At 53.6% G+C, this 19,061-nt stretch overlaps 1 protein-coding gene across 3 annotated transcripts; it reads left to right on the top strand.

Moving 5' to 3' along the window:
• Window positions 1-1,195: 1,195 nt before the first annotated feature.
• LOC116950056 (vacuolar protein sorting-associated protein 37B-like) lies at window positions 1,196-18,286 on the top strand. 3 transcript variants are annotated; one of them, XM_032967464.2, is made up of 5 exons: window positions 1,196-1,891; window positions 4,456-4,629; window positions 6,328-6,499; window positions 14,206-14,291; window positions 16,691-18,286. In XM_032967464.2, exons 2-5 carry the CDS (start codon window positions 4,456-4,458, stop codon window positions 16,823-16,825), a joined length of 567 nt encoding a protein of 188 aa, XP_032823355.2. In that variant the 5' UTR covers window positions 1,196-1,891; the 3' UTR covers window positions 16,826-18,286. The 3 variants fall into 3 exon arrangements, with proteins under 3 accessions (XP_032823355.2, XP_075928690.1, XP_032823353.2); XM_076072575.1 differs by lacking the exon at window positions 1,196-1,891 and adding an exon at window positions 1,932-2,186 and having other exon boundaries at window positions 4,456-4,611; XM_032967462.2 differs by lacking the exon at window positions 1,196-1,891 and adding an exon at window positions 1,940-2,186.
• The last annotated feature ends 775 nt before the right edge of the window (window positions 18,287-19,061 follow it).

Below are 19,061 nucleotides of genomic sequence, written 5' to 3'. Positions count from 1 at the left end.
CCGACTCAGGGCCCCAGCCCTGCTCTAAAACTAGCCCCTACCCCGGTCTTTAACACCTCCAAAAAGTTCACAGCAATGTCCTGCTCATATGAGCACTGGGCAGCCCTAAGCGGGTGTTGGCGTAAATTCCACATTCCTACGACAGGGACGAGTTTATTCACAGCACAACCGCTGTTGACTTCACGACAAAGTGGTACTGATTTTAGCGACACCGGAGAGACGATGGGCTGAGTCCCCCCCCTTCCTCCTCCTCCCATCACCCCGACCAGGATGTGAACTCGCAACCATTCCGATTGCTGCTGCGAGCGGCTGGCTCCAGCGCTGAGCCACCCCTGACCCCGCCCGTGACCCCGCCCCTCGCCGCAATGCAGCCAAGATGCGCTCGCGTCACCATGGTGACCGTGGTCCGTGGCCATGGCAACGCGCGCGCTATTGGCTGCAGGATCGCAGTGCGGAGGAGACTGTGGGGGGCGGGGCTGCGGGGGGAGGCGAGGGGCGGGGTGTGGGGGAGGAGAGGGAGGGGGTGGGCGAGTGGCGGGGCGTCGGGCTGGCTCCCCCAGAATTTTAGGAAAACGACACCGATATCAAAATGCGTGTGTGTAGATGTGTGTATGTGTGTGTGTGTACGTGGCTGTTTGCGTGGGGAGTGAATGGGCGTCCGTGTGTGTGGGCGTCCATGTGTGTGGGTGGGTGTGGGTGTGTGAATGGTTGTGGGGCAGCGGTAGTGTAGTGGTTCGCGCGCTGCGCTACGAACCCCAGCGACCTGAGTTCGTTCGATTCCCGCTCCAAGCCACCAACACCAATTGCGATTTTCTCAACCGCTAGTGGGCCTCCCCACTGTCGACTCAGCCTCAAATGAGTACCTTGTGCGGTGTGTAAACATCGCCACTCGGGAGACAAAGGCGGCCGGGCGTGGTTCTGGCCACCCACCCCCTCGTGCCGGTCTTCATAGGTGCTCGCTAACAGCACTTGCCCCAACAGTCTGTTAAGGCTATACGCGGGATTTTTATTATTATGCGTATGGGTTTGTATGTGAATGTTGGTGTGTACACACATTGCCACTCGGGAGACAAAGGCGGCCGGGCGTGGTACAGGCCACACCACCCACCTCGTGTGCCGTTTCGGCCTTGATAGGATGCTCGCTAACAGCACTTGCCCCAGCAGTCTGTTAAGGCTATACGGGGGGTTCTTTGTCTTTGTACATTCGGGCGTGGTCCTGGCCACACCACATCTCCGTGCGTTCTCGCTAACAGCACTTACCCCAATAGTCTGCTCGAGGCTATAGAGGACCTTTGTCTTTGTGTGTGTTTCTATCGGCGTATGTGTGTATTGGTGTGTGTGTGTATGTCGCTTTCATTCATGCAGTCGTCACTCACAGTCGCGTATGCGCACGTACACAGTCACGTATGCGCTCGCACTCAGCCCCTATGTACACGCACACATGCAAATACAAGTATCCCCCCAAATGCCACCTCCAACCACCAAGCCCAGCCGTCTTTGTCTCCCCAGTGCTAATGTTTACATGCCGTAAAAAAAAACACGCGTCGATTCTTACACAATCGAATCGATTTTGGGATACTATGAGTTTTAGTCGATATGTCAATCGATTAACCGTTACATTGAACAAAACCCACGAACGATAAGATTCGAGATCATAGATTCTATCGAATACTCGATATTTGATTCTTGCCATGAGCATTAAGAACAAGGTTATTGAAGCTGCTCCCGTTGACCGCGCGGATGGCTCGGCGAGAGAGAGAGCTGGGTCCCAAACTCGACACGAAGACGTTGGTGACGTCTGAGGCCACAAGTCCAGACTTACGGATCTTGGGAATCCCGTGGGCGAGACGGGAGAAGCCGTGCACAGGTGCGGAGGAGAACACGGGGCAAGGTGAGTGCCGCTGAGGGCCATACGACTCGGCATGGGTGGGACCCCCCCAACTCCGGATGGGACCCCCAACTCTGGATGGGACCCCCCCAAACCGGGAATGAACCCCTCCCCCGGATGGGACCCCCCCGGATGGGACTCTCCACCTCCCCTGTGTGTGCACGGCGGGGTGAGGGGCCCGGCCACCGGAGCGGTCTCCTTGAGTCTGGTGGCCAAGGGGAAGAGAAGACCTCGGGGCAGATGGTGGCGGAGAACTGTCGGAGCAGAGCGATGGCTCCCTGCGATTCTGTGGCTCTCTGTGAGTCTTTGGCTCACTGTGTGTGAGCTTGTGGGTCTCTGTGTGAGTCTGTGGGTCTCTGTGTGAGTCTGTGGGTCTCTGTGTGAGTCTGTGGCTCTCTGTGTGAGTCTGTGGCTCTCTGTGAGTCTTTGGCTCACTGTGTGTGAGCCTGTGGGTCTCTGTGTGAGTCTGTGGGTCTCTGTGTGAGTCTGTGGGTCTGTGTGAGCCTGTGCATCTCTGTGTGAGTCTTTGGCTCACTGTGTGAGTTTGTGTCTCTCTGTGAGTTAATGGCTCACTGCGTATGGGCCTGTGGGTCTCTGTGTGAGTCTGTGGCTCTCTGTGTGAGTCTGTGGCTCTCTGTGAGTCTTTGGCTCACTGTGTGTGAGCCTGTGGGTCTCTGTGTGAGTCTGTGGGTCTCTGTGTGAGTCTGTGGGTCTGTGTGAGCCTGTGGATCTCTGTGTGGGTCTTTGGCTCACTGTGTGTGAGCCTGTGGGTCTCTGTGTGAGTCTGTGGGTCTCTGCGTGAGTCTGTGGGTCTGTGTGAGCCTGTAGATCTCTGTGTGAGTCTTTGGCTCACTGTGTGAGTTTGTGTCTCTCTGTGAGTTAATGGCTCACTGCGTATGGGCCTGTGGGTCTCTGTGTGAGTCTGTGCGTCTCTGTGTGAGTCTTTGGCTCACTATGTGTGAGTCTTTGGCTCACTGTGTGTGAGCCTGTGGGTCTCTGTGTGAGTCTTTGGCTCACTGTGGGCCTGTGGGTCTCTGTGTAAGTCTGTCTCTCTGTGAGTCTATGGCTCACTGCGCGTGAGTCTGTGGATCTCTGTGTGAGTCTGTGTCACTCTGTGAGTCAATGGCTCACTGTGTGTGGGCCTGTGGGTCTCTGTGCGAGTCTGTGGCTCTCTGTGAGTCAATAGCTTATTATGTGTAGGCCTGTGGGTCTCTGTGTGAGTCTGTCTCTCTGTGAGTCAATGGCTCACTGCGTGTGGACCTGTGGGTCTCTGTGTGAGTCTGTGGGTCTCTGTGTGAGTCTGTGGGTCTCTATGTGAGTCTGTGGGTCTCTGCGTGTGGGCCTGTTGGTCTCTGTGTGAGTCTGTAGCTCTTTGTGAGTCTTTGGCTCATTGTGTGAGTCTGTGGGTCTCTGTGTGAGTCTGTGTGTCTCTGTGTGAGTCTTTGGCTCTCTGTGAGTTTATGGCTCACTGTGTGTGAGCCTGTGGGTCTCCGTGTGAGTTTTTGGCTCACTGTGTGTGAGCCTGTGGGTCTCTGTGTGAGTCTTTGGCTCACTGTGGACCTGTGGGTCTCTGTGTAAGTCTGTGTCTCTCTGTGAGTCTATGGCTCCCTGCGCGTGAGTCTGTGGGTCTCTGTGTGAGTCTGTGGGTCTCTGTGAGTCAATGACTCACTGTGTGGGCCTGTGAGTCTCTGTGCGAGTCTGTGGCTCTCTGTGAGTCAATAGCTCATTGTGTGTGGGCCTGTGGGTCTCTGTGTGAGTCTGTCTCTCTGTGAGTCAATGGCTCACTGCGTGTGGACCTGTGGGTCTCTGTGTGAGTCTGTGGGTCTCTATGTGAGTCTGTGGGTCTCTGCGTGTGGGCCTGTGGGTCTCTGTGTGAGTCTGTGGGTCTCTGTGTGAGTCTGTGGGTCTCTATGTGAGTCTGTGGGTCTCTGTGTGAGTCTGTGGGTCTCTATGTGAGTCTGTGGGTCTCTGCGTGTGGGCCTGTGGGTCTCTGTGTGAGTCTGTGGGTCTCTGTGTGAGTCTGTGGGTCTCTATGTGAGTCTGTGGGTCTCTGTGTGAGTCTGTGGGTCTCTGTGTGAGTCTATGGCTCTCTGTGAGTCTATGGCTCACTGTGTGTGAGCCTGTGGGTCTCTGTCATCACCATCACCACCGTCATCATCATCACCACCGTCATCATCACCACCATCATCACCACCGTCATCATCATCACCACCGTCATCATCACCACCATCACCACCACCGTCATCACCATCACCACCGTCATCATCATCACCACCGTCATCATCACCACCATCATCACCACCGCCTCCATCATCATCACCACCTCGTCGTCCTCGCAGCCACTAGGGGGCACTACCACACCGAACATCGCAACGGGGGTGAAACACCCCCCCCCCCGCTACAGCGTGGTAAACAAAATATTAACTAAATTATCAAATTAGTCGACGATACAAGCGGCCGACGCGCGCGCCGGAAGCGGATTTTCCGTCGAAGCGGATTGACCGGAACCCAGCGCCCCCCACCCCCTCCCCACCCCCTCCGCACCCCCTCCGCTCGTCGGATGAAAGATGAACGCGCAGTGGGGCGCGCCACAGGGCACGGGGGTCCCCGCGGGTCCCCTGACACCCGGGAGTCCCTCGGAGGTGACGTTCCAGAAGCTGGAGTTCCTGAGCCTGCAGCAGCTGCGGGGACTGCTGGAGAACGAAGAGAAACTCGCGGAGATGGTGCGAGAGCGAGACGAGGTCAGGGGGCTCACGGGGGCTGGTGGCGCGGGGGGGGGCTGGTGGCGCGGGGGGGGGGGCTGGTGGCGCGGGGGGGGCTGGTGGGGGGGGGCTGGAGAAGGGATAGAGGGTGGCGAGGGGGGGTGACGAGGTAGAGGGGATAGGGGACGAAGGGGATTGGAGGGGATAGGGGAAGTGAGGTAGACTGTGGGGGTAGAGGGGGAATTGGGGTACAGGGGGAAGGGTAGCGAGGGAGAGGGGATTGGAGGAGAGGGGATAGGGGAAGTGAGGTAGACTGAGGGGGGGGGTAGAGGGATATTTGGGGATGGGGGGGGCAGAGTGGGGTCACGAGAGAGGGGGGGGGCTATTATGAGACTGCGATCGTACGGGGGGAGGTGGGCGAGAAGTCCGTGCACTCTCCGTGTAGGCGGCTGCCATTGACTCGCACGGCGTGCGAGGTGTAGGGATTTCCCGCCCACCCGAAACAGTTCGGAATTTACAATTTAGTGTGGGGGCAATGAGGGGGGCAATGAGGGGGGGGGCAATGAGGGGGGGCAGTGAGGGGGGGTATAGAATGGGGGGGGGCTGCTTAAATCCGTATGTAAACTGCTATTCAGTTTAACACCTAACAGAGTTTCGCGACCAATATCCATAATATATTTTTATTTTATCTACGTGACTTTACCGAAAGAACCATAGAATATGAATTCCTGCAGTCACGAAAGTTTTAAGTCAAAATCATCCATAATACAGGTTTTTCTTTTTTGGGGGGGTAGGGGGGTGTGGAAGGGAGCGTGTTAGGTCGCGTAAATAAATACATGTGTCGTTGAACCCTCCACCACCCGACACAGCCGAGGTGTGGCGATTCGATGCTCTGGCGCGTCAATTTCTCTTCTCGCTGACGTTGTTCGCCTCGCCCGTATGCTTTTTTGTGTCTTGCGCGACGTTTCGTAACAATCGCCTAAACGTGCCGCGTGTGTGATTTTTCATTCATCTAAACTACAACTGGAGGCCTTGCAAGTGTGGTGGTCAATGCCATACGTTGGGGAGCGGTGGTGCAGCGGTTAGCGCTACGAAACCCGGCGACTCCCGAGCTCGATTCCCGCTCACGAACACCGCCAACGCCCGTCGTGGCGATTGTCTTGAAGCGGTCGTGGGCCTCCCCTAGGTCGACTCAGCGATGTGTGAACATCGTCACTTGGGGAGACAAAGGCGGCCGGGCGTGGTGCTGGCCCACCCACCCCCTCGTTGTGCCCTGCCGGCCTTCATATGTGCTCACTAGCAGCACTTGCCCCAGCAGTCTGTTAAGGCTATACGGGGGATCTTTGTCTTGTGTGTATGGGTTTGTGTGTGGATGTTTGTGTGCACAAACATTGCCACTCGGGAGACAAAGGCGGCCGGGCGTGGTACTAGCCACACCACCCATCTCGTGCTGTGCTACTCGCTAACAGCACTTAAAGGCTATAAACCCAAAAGCCTGTTAAGGCTATACGGGCGGGGGGGGGGGAGTATTTGTAAACAGAGAGATAATCCCGCTGGTGGATGAGCAACTCGAGTTAAGCACTTGCAGGGCTGCGCCTTTATACCCTTCCCCCCCCCCCCTCTCCAAATCCCCCCCCCCCCCCGCCGCCGCCGCACCCCTGACCCCACCCCCGACCCTGACCCCACCACCCCCCCCCCACGTTGTTGTTTCGGGGGGGCCGTGTCGGTGCTTGGCAGGTGCAGTGCGTGGAGCTGGAGCGGTGCACGGCCGTGGCGAGCACGCGGAGCCTCGCGGAGCTCAACTTGGGCCTGGAGCCCCAGCTGGCGCTGTCGAGGGCCGTGCTGAGCAGCAAGTACCAGCAGCTTCACGAGCTGCTGCGCCACTACCAGCGCAAGCAGCGCCAGCTCGGTACAAAGTGATTAAACTGTGCTGACGCGCGGTAGGCTTTCGCGAACCGGTGTCGTCCGTGATAGAGGGTTTTTTTTTGGGGGGGGTTAGATCGTATAAGTATATAAATGTTGTGTCGTTAAAACCCCGCCAACACCCGACACAGCCAGCTAGTAAGGGTCGTCACGTAAACAGAACGCGCCGTGGACAGGAAGGGCAACAGCAAAGGGCTCGCATAAATGCGCATGCGTAATGTGGACTTCTCCACAAATCTGGCTGTCGCCTGATGAAGCCGGTTGTAATTACCGGCGAAACGTCGTACTCGGATTGTAAATGTTGTGGCTTGGTTCTCCAACACACCGGTGTGCTGTACTAGTGACGAATTGGCCACGTTCTGTTTACGTGACAACCCTCACTAGTTGGCTGTATCGGGTGGTGACGGGTTTTAACGACACATATATTTACACGATCTAACCCAAAAAAACCTCTATTATGGACTATACTAACTAAAAACATTTTTTGGGGAGGGGGGGTATTTTACCAGGTAAGGGGTCCCCCACTGAGCCCGCTTTATGTCGCTATTTGTAAGACCTGGCGAGCACGGACCTGGCGGTCACAAATGATAGGTCAACGAAAGTGGCTTGTCGTCGCGTTGACATTCATAGTAGCGGCCAAATACCCCGAACGTGTGACGTTGATCCTTAACCTTGGAGGGAAAAACCGGAGGACCCGGGGAAAAATCCACACGACCACGGGGAGACAGAGAGACATGCAAACTACAAATATACAACAAGCTATGACCTCCTGTATACCAGGCGAGGTGGCTTACATCTGGCCACCGTGGCACTGCTGTTGGGGGTCACACACAGCACGCGCCTAGCGTGGGGTTACAATGCTGTGGTCGTGTCGGCTTTTGTGAAACAAACACCACGCTGCTGCCAGGCACCGCACAGTGTCATCGCCTGTCGAGGAGAGGGGACGACTCTTCCCCCCCCCCCACCGCCGCCGCCGCCGAGTGAGTTGGTGGTTGCGTGAGCGGGAGGGTGAGTAGGTGGGTGGGTGGATGAGTGAGTAGGTGAGTGATTGGCCGAGTGAGTGTACAGTAGTAAAACGATAAAGGTGTGCAGCCTTTCAATCGCGAGGGTATCAACCCGCTTGCTGTACTGCCATCGTACCCTGGCCAGTCAGGGGGTGGCGACATCAACGCTCACGGGGCGGGAAGGAGAAGGGAGTTTCACGAGTGCGTGCGTGTGGTGCACGAACCCGCACTGCCCCCACAGTGCTGGGTTACAGGTCACGTGACGCACAGATACAGAGGGCCGGCTGGCAGGTCACCGGCCAGCAAGTCATGGGGGGGAAATTAATTCTGCTTGGTCGTTCATAACAATGAAACTGGATCGTGTCCTGGGCAAAAGGGCATCGAATATATTTTTTTGTACATGATATACCGTTAATTATAACAGGGATTTGCTTCGGCAGGATCGTGACAATTGCAGCAATTTCCTCCTCTCGGATTCATCCCGGGAAGAGGGCACGGAATCAACGCACTCGGTCCCAGTGTTGTTGTGGTCGCGGCGGCCAATCAGGAGACGGCGTAGCCTCTCGTCCCACTCCTGGTCCACTTACACCCCCCCCCGCCGTCCCCTCCGGGTCTGTCCTCGTTCCAACCCTCATCGCCCCACAGCCACATTACCCCGCTTGTTGTACACAGCAGTGAAAGCAACCACCACTCCCGCCGCCGCCAGCAAGAGCAGAAGTGGCCAGGCAGTAGCTCAGAGATCAGAGACGCCATTGAGCCGGCACCGCTGAGATCCTGGCTTCCATTCTGGGTTTCAGCCGCACGCATGTGGTTAAAGCGGGTTCACGAGTTTATCGCCTCAGCCCCGATGACCGCAAACTCGCAAAGAGACCAACAGACTCGGAGAGACCCACAGACCCGCATTGAGACCGTGACACTTGCATATAGACCCACAGAGACTTACAGGCTAGCACAGAGACCCACAGAATAACTTAGACACCAACAGACTTTCATAGAGACCCGTAGACTTGCCAAGACCAACAGACTTACATAGCAACCCTCAGACTCGCATAGAGACCCACAGACTTGCATATACAGACTCCTAATTACAACTCTGGCTGTCTGCCTGATGATGCTAGTTGTAATTACTGGCAAAACATCGTACTCGAATTGTAAATGTTGTGGGTTTTACTCTCCAACACATCGGTGTACTAAACTAGTAACGAATTGGCATGTTCTGTTTACGCGACAAACCTTACTAATTGGCTGTGCCGGGTGGCGACGGGTTTAACGTCACATTTATATTTACTCGATCTAACCCTAAAACCTCTATTATGGATTCCAGAGGTCTGTTCCTAGGTCGATTTGTTCGTAAGTGCAACTTTACCCCCGTCGATTCCAAACATGTTGTACAGCATTCACACTAAACACGGGGATTGACTTTAAAAGTTATATAATCTCCTGCAGATGTACAATGAGGGAAAAAAATATTTGATCCCCTGCTGATTTTGTACGTTTGTCCACTGACAAAGAAATTATCAGTCTATAATTTTAATAGTAGGTTTATTTGAACAGTGAGAGACAGAATAACAACAACAAAAATCCAGAAAACGCATGTCAAAAATGTTATAAATTGATTTGCATTTTAATGAGGGAAATAAGTATTTGACCCCTCTGCAAAATATGACTTAGTACTTGGTAGCAAAACCCTTGTTGGCATTCACAGAGGTCAGACGTTTCTTGTAGTTGGCCACCAGGTTTGCACACATCTCAGGAGGGATTTTGTCCCACTCCTCTTTGCAGATCTCCAAGTCATTAAAGTCTCGAGGCTGACGTTTGGCAACTCGAACCTTCAGCTCCCTCCACAGATTTTCTATGGGATTAAGGTCTGGAGACTGGCTAGGACACTCCAGGACCTTAATGTGCTTCTTCTTGAGCCACTTCTTTGTTGCCTTGGCCGTGTGTTTTGGGTCATTGTCATGCTGGAATACCCATCCACAACCCATTTTCAATGCCCTGGCTGAGGGAAGGAGATTCTCACCCAAGATTTGACGGTACATGGCCCCGTCCATCGTCCCTTTGATGCGGTGAAGTTGTCCTGTCCCCTTAGCAGAAAAACACCCCCAAAGCATAATGTTTCCACCTCCATGTTTGACGGTGGGGATGGTGTTCTTGGGGTCATAGGCAGCATTCCTCCTCTTCCAAACACGGCGAGTTGAGTTGATACCAAAGAGCTCCATTTTGGTCTCATCTGACCACAAGACTTTCACCCAGTTGTCCTCTGAATCATCAGATGTTCATTGGCAAACTTCAGACGGGCATTATATGTGCTTTCTTGAGCAGGGGGACCTTGCATGCGCTGCAGGATTTCAGTCCTTCACGGTGTAGTGTGTTACCAATTGTTTTCTTGGTGACTATGGTCCCAGCTGCCTTGAGATCATTGACAAGATCCTCCCGTGTAGTTCTGGGCTGATTCCTCACCGTTCTCATGATCATTGCAACTCCACGAGGTGAGATCTTGCATGGAGCCCCAGGCCGAGGGAGATTGACAGTTCTTTTGTGTTTCTTCCATTTGCGAATAATCGCACCAACTGTTGTCACCTTCTCACCAAGCTGCTTGGCAATGGTCTTGTAGCCCATTCCAGCTTTGTGTAGGTCTACAATCTTGTCCCTGACATCCTTGGAGAGCTCTTTGGTCTTGGCCATAGTGGAGAGTTTGGAATCTGATTGATTGATTGCTTCTGTGGACAGGTGTCTTTTATACAGGTAACAAGCTGAGATTAGGAGCACTCCCTTTAAGAGTGTGCTCCTAATCTCAGCTCGTTACCTGTATAAAAGACACCTGGGAACCAGAAATCTTTCTGATTGAGAGGGGGTCAAATACTTATTTCCCTCATTAAAATGCAAATCAATTTATAACATTTTTGACATGCGTTTTTTCTGGATTTTCTTGTTGTTATTCTGTCTCTCACTGTTTAAATAAACCTACCATTAAAATTATAGACTGATCATTTCTTTGTCAGTGGGCAAACGTACAAAATCAGCAGGGGATCAAATACTTTGTTTTCCCTCACTGTAGATGCCACTGGTGCTGCACGTTCTGCAGATGTAGGTGCCACCACCGCCGTATATTGCGCGGTGATTGAACTTACGACTCTCGGTCCAAACAGGCAACTGGACATGCGGACAGGTTTGTTCGTGTCTCTGAAAGTTCGTAAGTCGAATGTTCGTAAGTAGAGGCGTCCTTGTATGGAGTTGTAATGAGACCGGGCTCTCGGGTGATCTGTGTCACTGTTTTTAGAGAGAGGTTTGGGGCAAAAGTATGCCCCATTGCCTTGGGGTCAGAGTGGTGGTGGTGGTGATAAATGTTGGTGCTGGTTGTGGTGAGGGTGGAGCTCATTATGGTGAAGGTAACATCGTGGTGAGGGTGTTTATGATTGTGGTGCTGTTGCATCAGCGTGGTGAAGTATGCTCAAATAGCTCCCCACGACTCCGCAGACATCCCTCATGCATCAGTGGGTTTACAAAAGGGGTTGCATGTGCATGTTCACATGTTCGTGTGCATGTTCACATGTTCGTGTGCATGTTCACATGTTCGTGTGCATGTTCACATGTTCGTGTGCATGTTCACATGTCCGCGTGCACGCATGACGCTGCGCTACAAACCCGGCGACCTGAGGTCGATTCCCCCTAACGGCCAACACCGCGACGATTATCTGAACAAGGCATGGACCTCCCCTAGGTCGACTCAGCCTCGAATGATTACCTGGTGCGTTGTGTAAACTTCGCCACTGGGGAAACAAAGGCGGCCGGGTGTGTGGTGCTGGCCACCCACCCACCGGTGTGCCGTTCCGGCCTTTCGTAGGTGCTCGCGAACAGCACTTGCCCCATGAGTCTGTCAAGGCTATACGGGGGATTTTTGTCTTTGTGTGCGCATGTCCACGTGTTCTCGTGTTCCGTCTCGACCGCAGTGGCGTGAGTCACGCGCGTCGGCTGAGAGCCAATGCTGTGGCCAGCTGCCGTTTCGTGGGTGTGTCACAGGGGCCGCTGCTGATTGGCTAGGGAGGGGGTTGTTGGGGGGGAGGAGGCTGGGAGGTGTGAGCGAGCGGACGCTGCCCATTGACTGAAGTGTGGGGGGGCTAGCTATAAAAAGGTGGTGAGTAACATTGAATGGGTGTGGCCACGGGGAAAGTGGGTGGAGCTACAGGGAGACGGGGTGGAGCCCAATTGGGTGGCACCACTGATGGAGTGGGTGGAGCCACAGAGAGACTGGGTGGACCCACATTGAATGGGTGGAGCGGCTGATTGAGTGGGTGGAGCCACATGGAGACGGGGTGGGGCCACATTGAATGGGTGGAGCCATTGGGAGAGTGGGAGGAGCCACATGGGGATGGGGTGGAGCTACATCGAATGGGTGGAGCCATAGGAACATGGACTGGCGCCCCTGGGGAAATTCGATGGAGCCACTGGAGCGAGTGGGTTGGGGCCCCAAAGAAAAAGCGGGTGGAGCTACTGGGGGGAGTGGGTGGAGCCACGTGGAGGCACGTGAGGGCTGTGTACGAACATCACCTCCCCGCGCCACACTCGCACGTTTTGCCACGTGTGCCCGAGTCTCGCGTTTCCATCGCCTGGGGTCAACCGCAGTTACGCAACCGGGCCCGTGTGCGAGCCTGAGGGTCTTTGTGTATGTCATTAGGGGGAGCGGCGGCGCAGTGGTTAGCGCGCTGCGCTACGAACCCAGCTACCCGAGTTCGGTTCCCTCTCGTGGCAAATATCGGTGGCGAATGTCATCTGAACCGGTGTTGTGCCTCTCCTAAGTGAACTTTGTGTGTAAACATCAGCACTGGGGAGACAAAGGCGGCCAGGCGTGGTGTTAGCCACACCCACTTGCTCGTGCGCTGTGCTGGCCTTAATACATCCTCGCATACAGCACTTGCCCAAACCGTCCCTTTAGGCTATAGGGGGGTTCTTTGTCATTGTTCAGCCTGGGTGGTTGAGTGGAAGCCAAGAGAGAGACTGCTGCATAATCACCACGCTCCACTCTGCATGACGTTGGCCGGCATTCACGGATTTTCCCAAGAGTAGCCACAGCCCTACAGCGAGAGGTGATACCGGATGTGGCATGCCGGGCACAGCAATACATACTTGAAATGTGTTCCGATCACGCCGGTCAATCTGATAATCTCTCCATGCTCTGAAATTAGTTTTCATTTTGTTGGCCTGTGCTTGTGCACCGCTGCCAACGCAGCAGCAGCAGCATCAGCAACATCCCCAAATAAATGTAATGATACGCACGTTCAGAGACATCGTCAGAATTGACTGTTGGGAAAATCGAAGCGAGTTTGGAGAATGAAGGCCACTTGGTCGAGACTGGCTACGGAGTGGCAGCCAAAGGGTACGTGGGGAACGCGGAGATGGAGCGGTGGCGACGGCTTGGAAGAGGCCGTCATCCAGCAGTGGATAGACCGTGCCTGATGATGATTGTTATGATTCCAGGAAGTGTTGCGAATTACGTGTGATCCCGACGAAGCTATTGGCTTGGACACGGGTCTGCAAACAAAATAACAATGAGAGCCAATTTTTTCAAATTCGGTAAAAAAAAAACATTTCAGGAGCCACAGTGCAACGTGAATAACGTCATGAAGCGGGTCCTTAAAAGAGCCGCATTCGGCTCCGGATCCGCTGGTTTGCCGACCCCTGGACTAGAAGCTGGAGGGAAGGCGATCTGTGTGAGAATAGGTGAGGGGGAGGAGTTGGGGGGGTTTGAGGTGCCGGGGGGGGGGGGGGAGGTAAGGGGGTAGCTGGGGGGTGAAGATGCCCGATTTCGCCGCGGTGATTGGAAGAGATTGCGAAACCTCGCGTGCGGCCTGGGCCTAACGTGAGTCCCAGAGGGACACCCATCAATCACCCGGTTTGCGCTAACGGGGACGATTGAATCATCCACCTGATGGGGTTTCCTCGGAGGTTAACGGCCCAGGTTGACCCGCTGCCTCACCCATCCATCCACCCACCCACCCATCCACCCGCCCGCCCACTCTACCAAAACCTCGACCGCCTTAAGCAAACCAGCCCGGGCCCGCAGCGCTGATTGAACGCTCACGGCTGCCCGTGATGACACCATAAATAACCACCGTGGCCCTAAAAGTAAACAATACTTAAAAATGTACAGTGTATATAGATATAACAGGCAACGTTTCGGGCAATGGCCCTTCATGGCATTATTGCCTGTTGTATGCGTTTTTACTTATTAGGGCAACTGTGTTATTATTCGTGAATGTTTTTAGTTGTAGTCTGTGCTTGTGCACCACTGCCCATTTACAGTAACAACAAAAACAACAGCGGCCACTCGGTGGCGGTGATGCCACCGCTGCGCTTGTGCCAAGTGCTAGGTGCACTTTGAGTTCACCAGTGAAGTATCGCACACACATCAACGCGCACACACACGGACACACGCGCGAAATTGTGATTATACCGATTTCTCGAGTGCAGTGAGACGATGCTGTCAGGCCGGTCGCCAATTACTACACCAAGTTCTGCACTCACGTTGGTGTGATCATCAAGTTGACAATTCTATTGAAGATTCAAGAATCCCTTTTTGTGCCACCCTGCCCAATCTTCCACCCACCCTCGGGCCTCCTCTCTGCTGCACTCTGCCCTCTCCCCCCCCCCGCCCACTCTCCCCTACCCCCCCACCGCCCACTCATCACAGCCGAGAGTTTTGACGGCAGCTGCTGCCCGGAAACGCTGCTCGCGCTGCTTCAAGCGGAAACAGCCAAGGCTGAGGAGGAGGCCGAGGTGAGTGATTGGCGATCGAGAGACGAGAACACGGAGAGAGAGAGAGATGAGGGGACACACAGCTCGGGGAAGATGTAAATACTCGTCCCTCCACTCCTTCCCGTTCCTCCCCTAACCTTTCGTGATCCCTCACAACCCTCTATTACTGTCACTCGTTTCTCAATCCTCTCACGCCCCTATTAACTACATCATTCCATTCTGTCACCGTTCTGTAAGCTGTGCCAAGCTTCTTGTGTGAAGGCACTCTATATATAAATTAGATTAATATATAAAGAACTGCAGAGCTTGGGCAATTGTTGGTATGGACTAGCGGCTGTCTTCTCCTCCCATCTGCGATTCCTCCTCCTCCTCGTGTCTCCGAGTCGTCGTGCTGCTCCCTCTCTTCGGGAGCGAGCGACAACTGTGCTGTTTGCCCCGTTGCCAGCTAGGGGATCGCCCCTGAATGGCACTGTGCCTGCCATGCGCCGACGGGCTGTTGACGGCCTGCATCACCCGGAGAGCAGGCGCCGGCAGTGAGGAGGGCGGCACGGCCATCCAGCCACCACCACCACGCTCCCCCTTCCCCACTCCGCCCCCCTCCTCTCCTCTCTCTCTCTCTGCCCTCTCCTTTACTCTCTCCTCCATCTCTGCTACCTCCTCCCCTCCCTATCCTCTCTTCCCCTTCTTTCCGTCTCCTCTCCTCCCCTCGCCTCTCCCATCTGCTCTCTCTTCCCCTTCTCTCCCCCCTCCCCTCGCCCCCCCTCCCCTCTCCTCCCCTCTCCCCTCCTAAGTGAACCAGGCTGCGTACGGTGCACCCCCAGCCTCAACCACCATCTGCTACCCTCCCCGCCCCCCGTGGTTATTGTGCTACACACTGGCATAGGATTGAGATGGGGCGGGGATGTGGTTAGTGAGCAATTGGCGATTCTGGTGTGGTGGGAGGGGGGGCGAGGGCACACGGGGGGACTGGATTTATTCAAGGAGAGCGTCTGTCTGGCCCGGTCGCTATCCGGGCCTAATAGCGGATTAGCCGCGTCTTAGCGCAAAGCTCCTTTACCCACAAACACCCTTGGTGCTGATAAAAAATGAAAAAATTCGCTCGTGTTTTCATTCTTATTATCATCATCGTTTTATTTGCGCTCGTTCGCCCAGGGAAGGCCTCGCCGAGTCTCGTGACACTCGTCTAAAGAGGGTCCTGCCAGGTATTCACGACGGAAGATTGCGTCGGACCAGCGACCTCTGCCAAAAGAATGCGGTCAAACTAGAGTCGTGCGTTTATGAGACTGGCGGTGGGAGTGGCGGTGGGAGCTGTGGTGGCAACGAGGGTTGGCGGATCACGCAGACCACCCTCGTGCAGCTCCATCCCTCCACGTGGTGTCACGCCACCTCCTGGCTTTCCAGCGTACGTACGGTGGCAGAACAGCAAGCGGGTTGACATCCGTCTGTGATGGGGCCTAAGTGTGGGTACTGCCACCGCTTTAAAGACGTCCGGCCGGCGTGGAAGAGTAGGCCAAACATCCTTGAGTGGAGAACCAATAGGCAGCAGTGTGTCGCGAGCAGCCGAGCGATTACAAGGCGACTCCTTTGCCTCGTGCCTTTTATAAATGATGCTTATGACCGCGCTGAGCCTGTCTCACGTGATCCGCTCCGAGCTCTGGCTCTTACGCCCGAGCGTTTTTGGCATCGAATTTAAATATCATCCACGCTCTCTCCGGAGTTAGCGTCAGTCCCAGGCTGGGTTACAGCGATGCGGCGGGGCAGTGGAGTGGCTGTGAATTCCTGGACCTTGTCACCAATCACCGTCACTGACAGATTCCGGCTTCACGAGCGCACGATATAATTACCAAGCGCAATTTGTTGCTTTACTAAAATAAAAATAATCTTCGCTGCTATTGTTTTGCCGGTGATGTCACTTCGGTTTTTTTTTTTTGGCTCAATGCAAACGGGACGCCAATTTTCAGATCATCAGAAATTGTAATTTCCGGATAAATCGACGGTGCAAATTTTGCTAAATTGGACACCGCACCTTACTCGATTGCATTCACACACACACAGCAGCAATCATCACCCCCTACCGGCAGACCAAAGTATGTTAAACTTCCTTCGTACTGTGTGTAGCCAACCGTGCTATTTGGAGATGCGGGGGAAGGACAACAAACTAAACACAAAAATCTGTTCTAAAGAAATTAGTTTTCAGTCCAGATGAAAACAATTTTTTTTAGAACAGTGGCTTCCTAATATCGGAAGGAAGAGCGTTCCAGATGGCTGCAGAAGCGCATCTGAAAGTGTGCGATGCAGTGACCGTCTTTGCTCGATGGTTAGCCAATGCTTGATACTTGAAATCTGAAAATTGGGAGCTCATCCCTAATTTTTTTATTTTCATCTGGCCGGCTGGGCGCGCGCGCCCGGTGTCTCCGCAGGCCGTGGCCGAGAGCTTCCTGGCGGGCGAGCTGCCGCTGGACGACTTCGTCGAGAGCTTCCTCGCCCGACGCTCGCTCATCCACTTGCGGCGCGCCAAGGCCGACAAGCTCAAGGAGATGCTGCTCGACCAGTGAGGGGGTGAATGTGGCACCACAGACCCAGGGTGCGGACGGACGGACGATCAGGTGCGGTTGAACCCCTCCACCGTGAAACGAGACCCAACCTGGGAAGGGACTTCATGGAGAGACCCTCCTCGTGAAGTTCCGACCGCGAAACCACCACCGTGACAGCCCTGCATTGTAGCGTGATCCGTTGTGTGGGTGTCGTTGATCGCGTGCCGCTGGGAATTTCTGCTCGGTAATGCCGGGCAGCTTACCCGGCGATGCTGTTGCCAGTGGTGCACAAGCACAATGAAAACTAAACTTTTTCTGTATTTTACCACGTAAGGCCCACTGAGCCGCTGTATAGCTATTTTTCAGAAGCGACCAGCTACAAATGGTAGCTCAGCAAAGTGGCTTACCAGGTGGAAATGTATAGCAGCCAAACAATCTAAACGCATTTTTCTAAATTTGGAGGAAAAACCGGAGAACCCGGAGAAAACTCCACACGCCCACGGTGAGAGAGACGCAAACTCCAAATATACAGCAGCAGGTGTCAGGGTCGGGAACGAACCCACGACCTCCTGCATACCAGGCGAGGTATTTAACATCTCCTAGTCACCGTGGCGCAAAAGCAAACTCTATGATCCCCTCGCCAACCAGCGTCAAGAGAGCACAGAAAGGGACACCTCGTCCCCTTTCTAAGGCTGGTCGCTTAGCCCCCCTCACCATCCAACTTCCACGTACAAGGTTAATCAACGATACAGCCTATAACACCTGTTACGCATGGTGGTCGCCCATCCAAACAATGTCCAAGCCTCCATAGATTCCGAGATGGGATGAGATCGGGGGCAGCACGTGCGCTAGTTTAGTCATAGACTAGCATCCCCTTTGCAGCATAAAATCTATACAGTATAATCATTCCTTATATACAAATGGTACGCGAATGAGTGGAGCGTTGGCGCAAGCAGTGGTTATCGCGTTCACTGCGTTACGAACCCAGTGAACTTTTGCTTCCGGCCACGGCGCTATTTTGGCGGCGAGCGATGATCTTGAACTGATAATTCACTCGCCACCGGCGGGTGCCAGCCGTGGCGGGTCCAGCACCAGTGGAGACTAGGCTCTAAGAAAAGCCGTCTCGGGTGTGGACCAATCAAATTCAAGGACAGTGCATATTATTATGATCAGAGTTGTCTCTTTTGTTTGCATTTTGACTGCTTGTGTTGTGGTTATTGCAAACATGATGCCTTGAATAAAGGTGTCAGTTTTTGTGCCAGTTAAAAGGGTAAAACCTATTACTAAAACTCAAAGGGTCGCTGCGTTCGTAGAGCAGCAGAATGCACTAACCACCACGCCACCACTCCACCCCACCAAGAAGTGTACTTTGTGAAAGTGTTCACATTAATAGGTTCATGGAGCCGTGTGACATGAGCTGTGATGTGTTCGTTATTTACTTATTTAATTGTCTGTCTCAAAATTAAATTGAGTTGACCAATGTTTTGCGTGTTGAATGCATTTCTTTGCTGTCTTATCGAAACGAGTCTTTTCCTGCCATAGAAATGTGGAAATACCACCATTAGCACGGGGCAGTTCTCACTTCGGGGGTTGGGGGAGGGGGCACTTACAATCCTCTACAGAAAAATTCTGGTAACTGATTTTTTTGTAAATCGTATTCATTGAAAAAAATAAAATTATGTAATGGGGGGATATGTGTGTGCGAGTTTGATATCACTATGTAACACGATTTTTGTTCCTGGGTAGTCAGTGTTATTTTCTAATTGCTTATGCCTCAAAAGTATAGACAATTCCTATTATTCCCCACAAACTTTGCTTTTGTTACATAGTGTATTTAGTAGAAGAGGTGGGGGGGGGGGGTGTGGTAACTTTCGTGAAGATGAACAAATACGAACGAAACTTTAGAGCTAAGTTGCGATTCGGGACTCTCCCTGTTGGAGATCGGGACAAATTAAAGGCTTGACAAAACACGCGTAGACAAAACCTGGAGCTAAGTTGATTTAAGTGGCGTGTACGCAAACGCACTTTGCCCTGGGTTCGCCTTGTGTGTGGGCTTCCGTGTAGCCGAGTAAATACTTCCCAAACTGAACAAATGATTATTCGGTGACGCTGCTGCGTTGGCATTGGTGCACAAGAAACACACACAAGCTCGGCACGTTCTTCGATAACACCGTGGCCTTAAAAGCATGATGTTTCGGGCAATGGCCCTTGTTCATAGCATATAGAGAGACAGAATGGATGATAAGAGTTGGAGACT

The sequence above is a fragment of the Petromyzon marinus genome, chromosome 38 (assembly GCF_048934315.1).
Source record: "Petromyzon marinus isolate PM22_M1 ecotype Great Lakes invasive population chromosome 38, UKy_Petmar_22M1.pri1.0, whole genome shotgun sequence".
NCBI classification, from domain to species: domain Eukaryota; kingdom Metazoa; phylum Chordata; class Hyperoartia; order Petromyzontiformes; family Petromyzontidae; genus Petromyzon; species Petromyzon marinus.
Note: the sequence above shows the minus strand (reverse complement) of the source record. Positions and strands in the feature narration are given on the sequence as shown.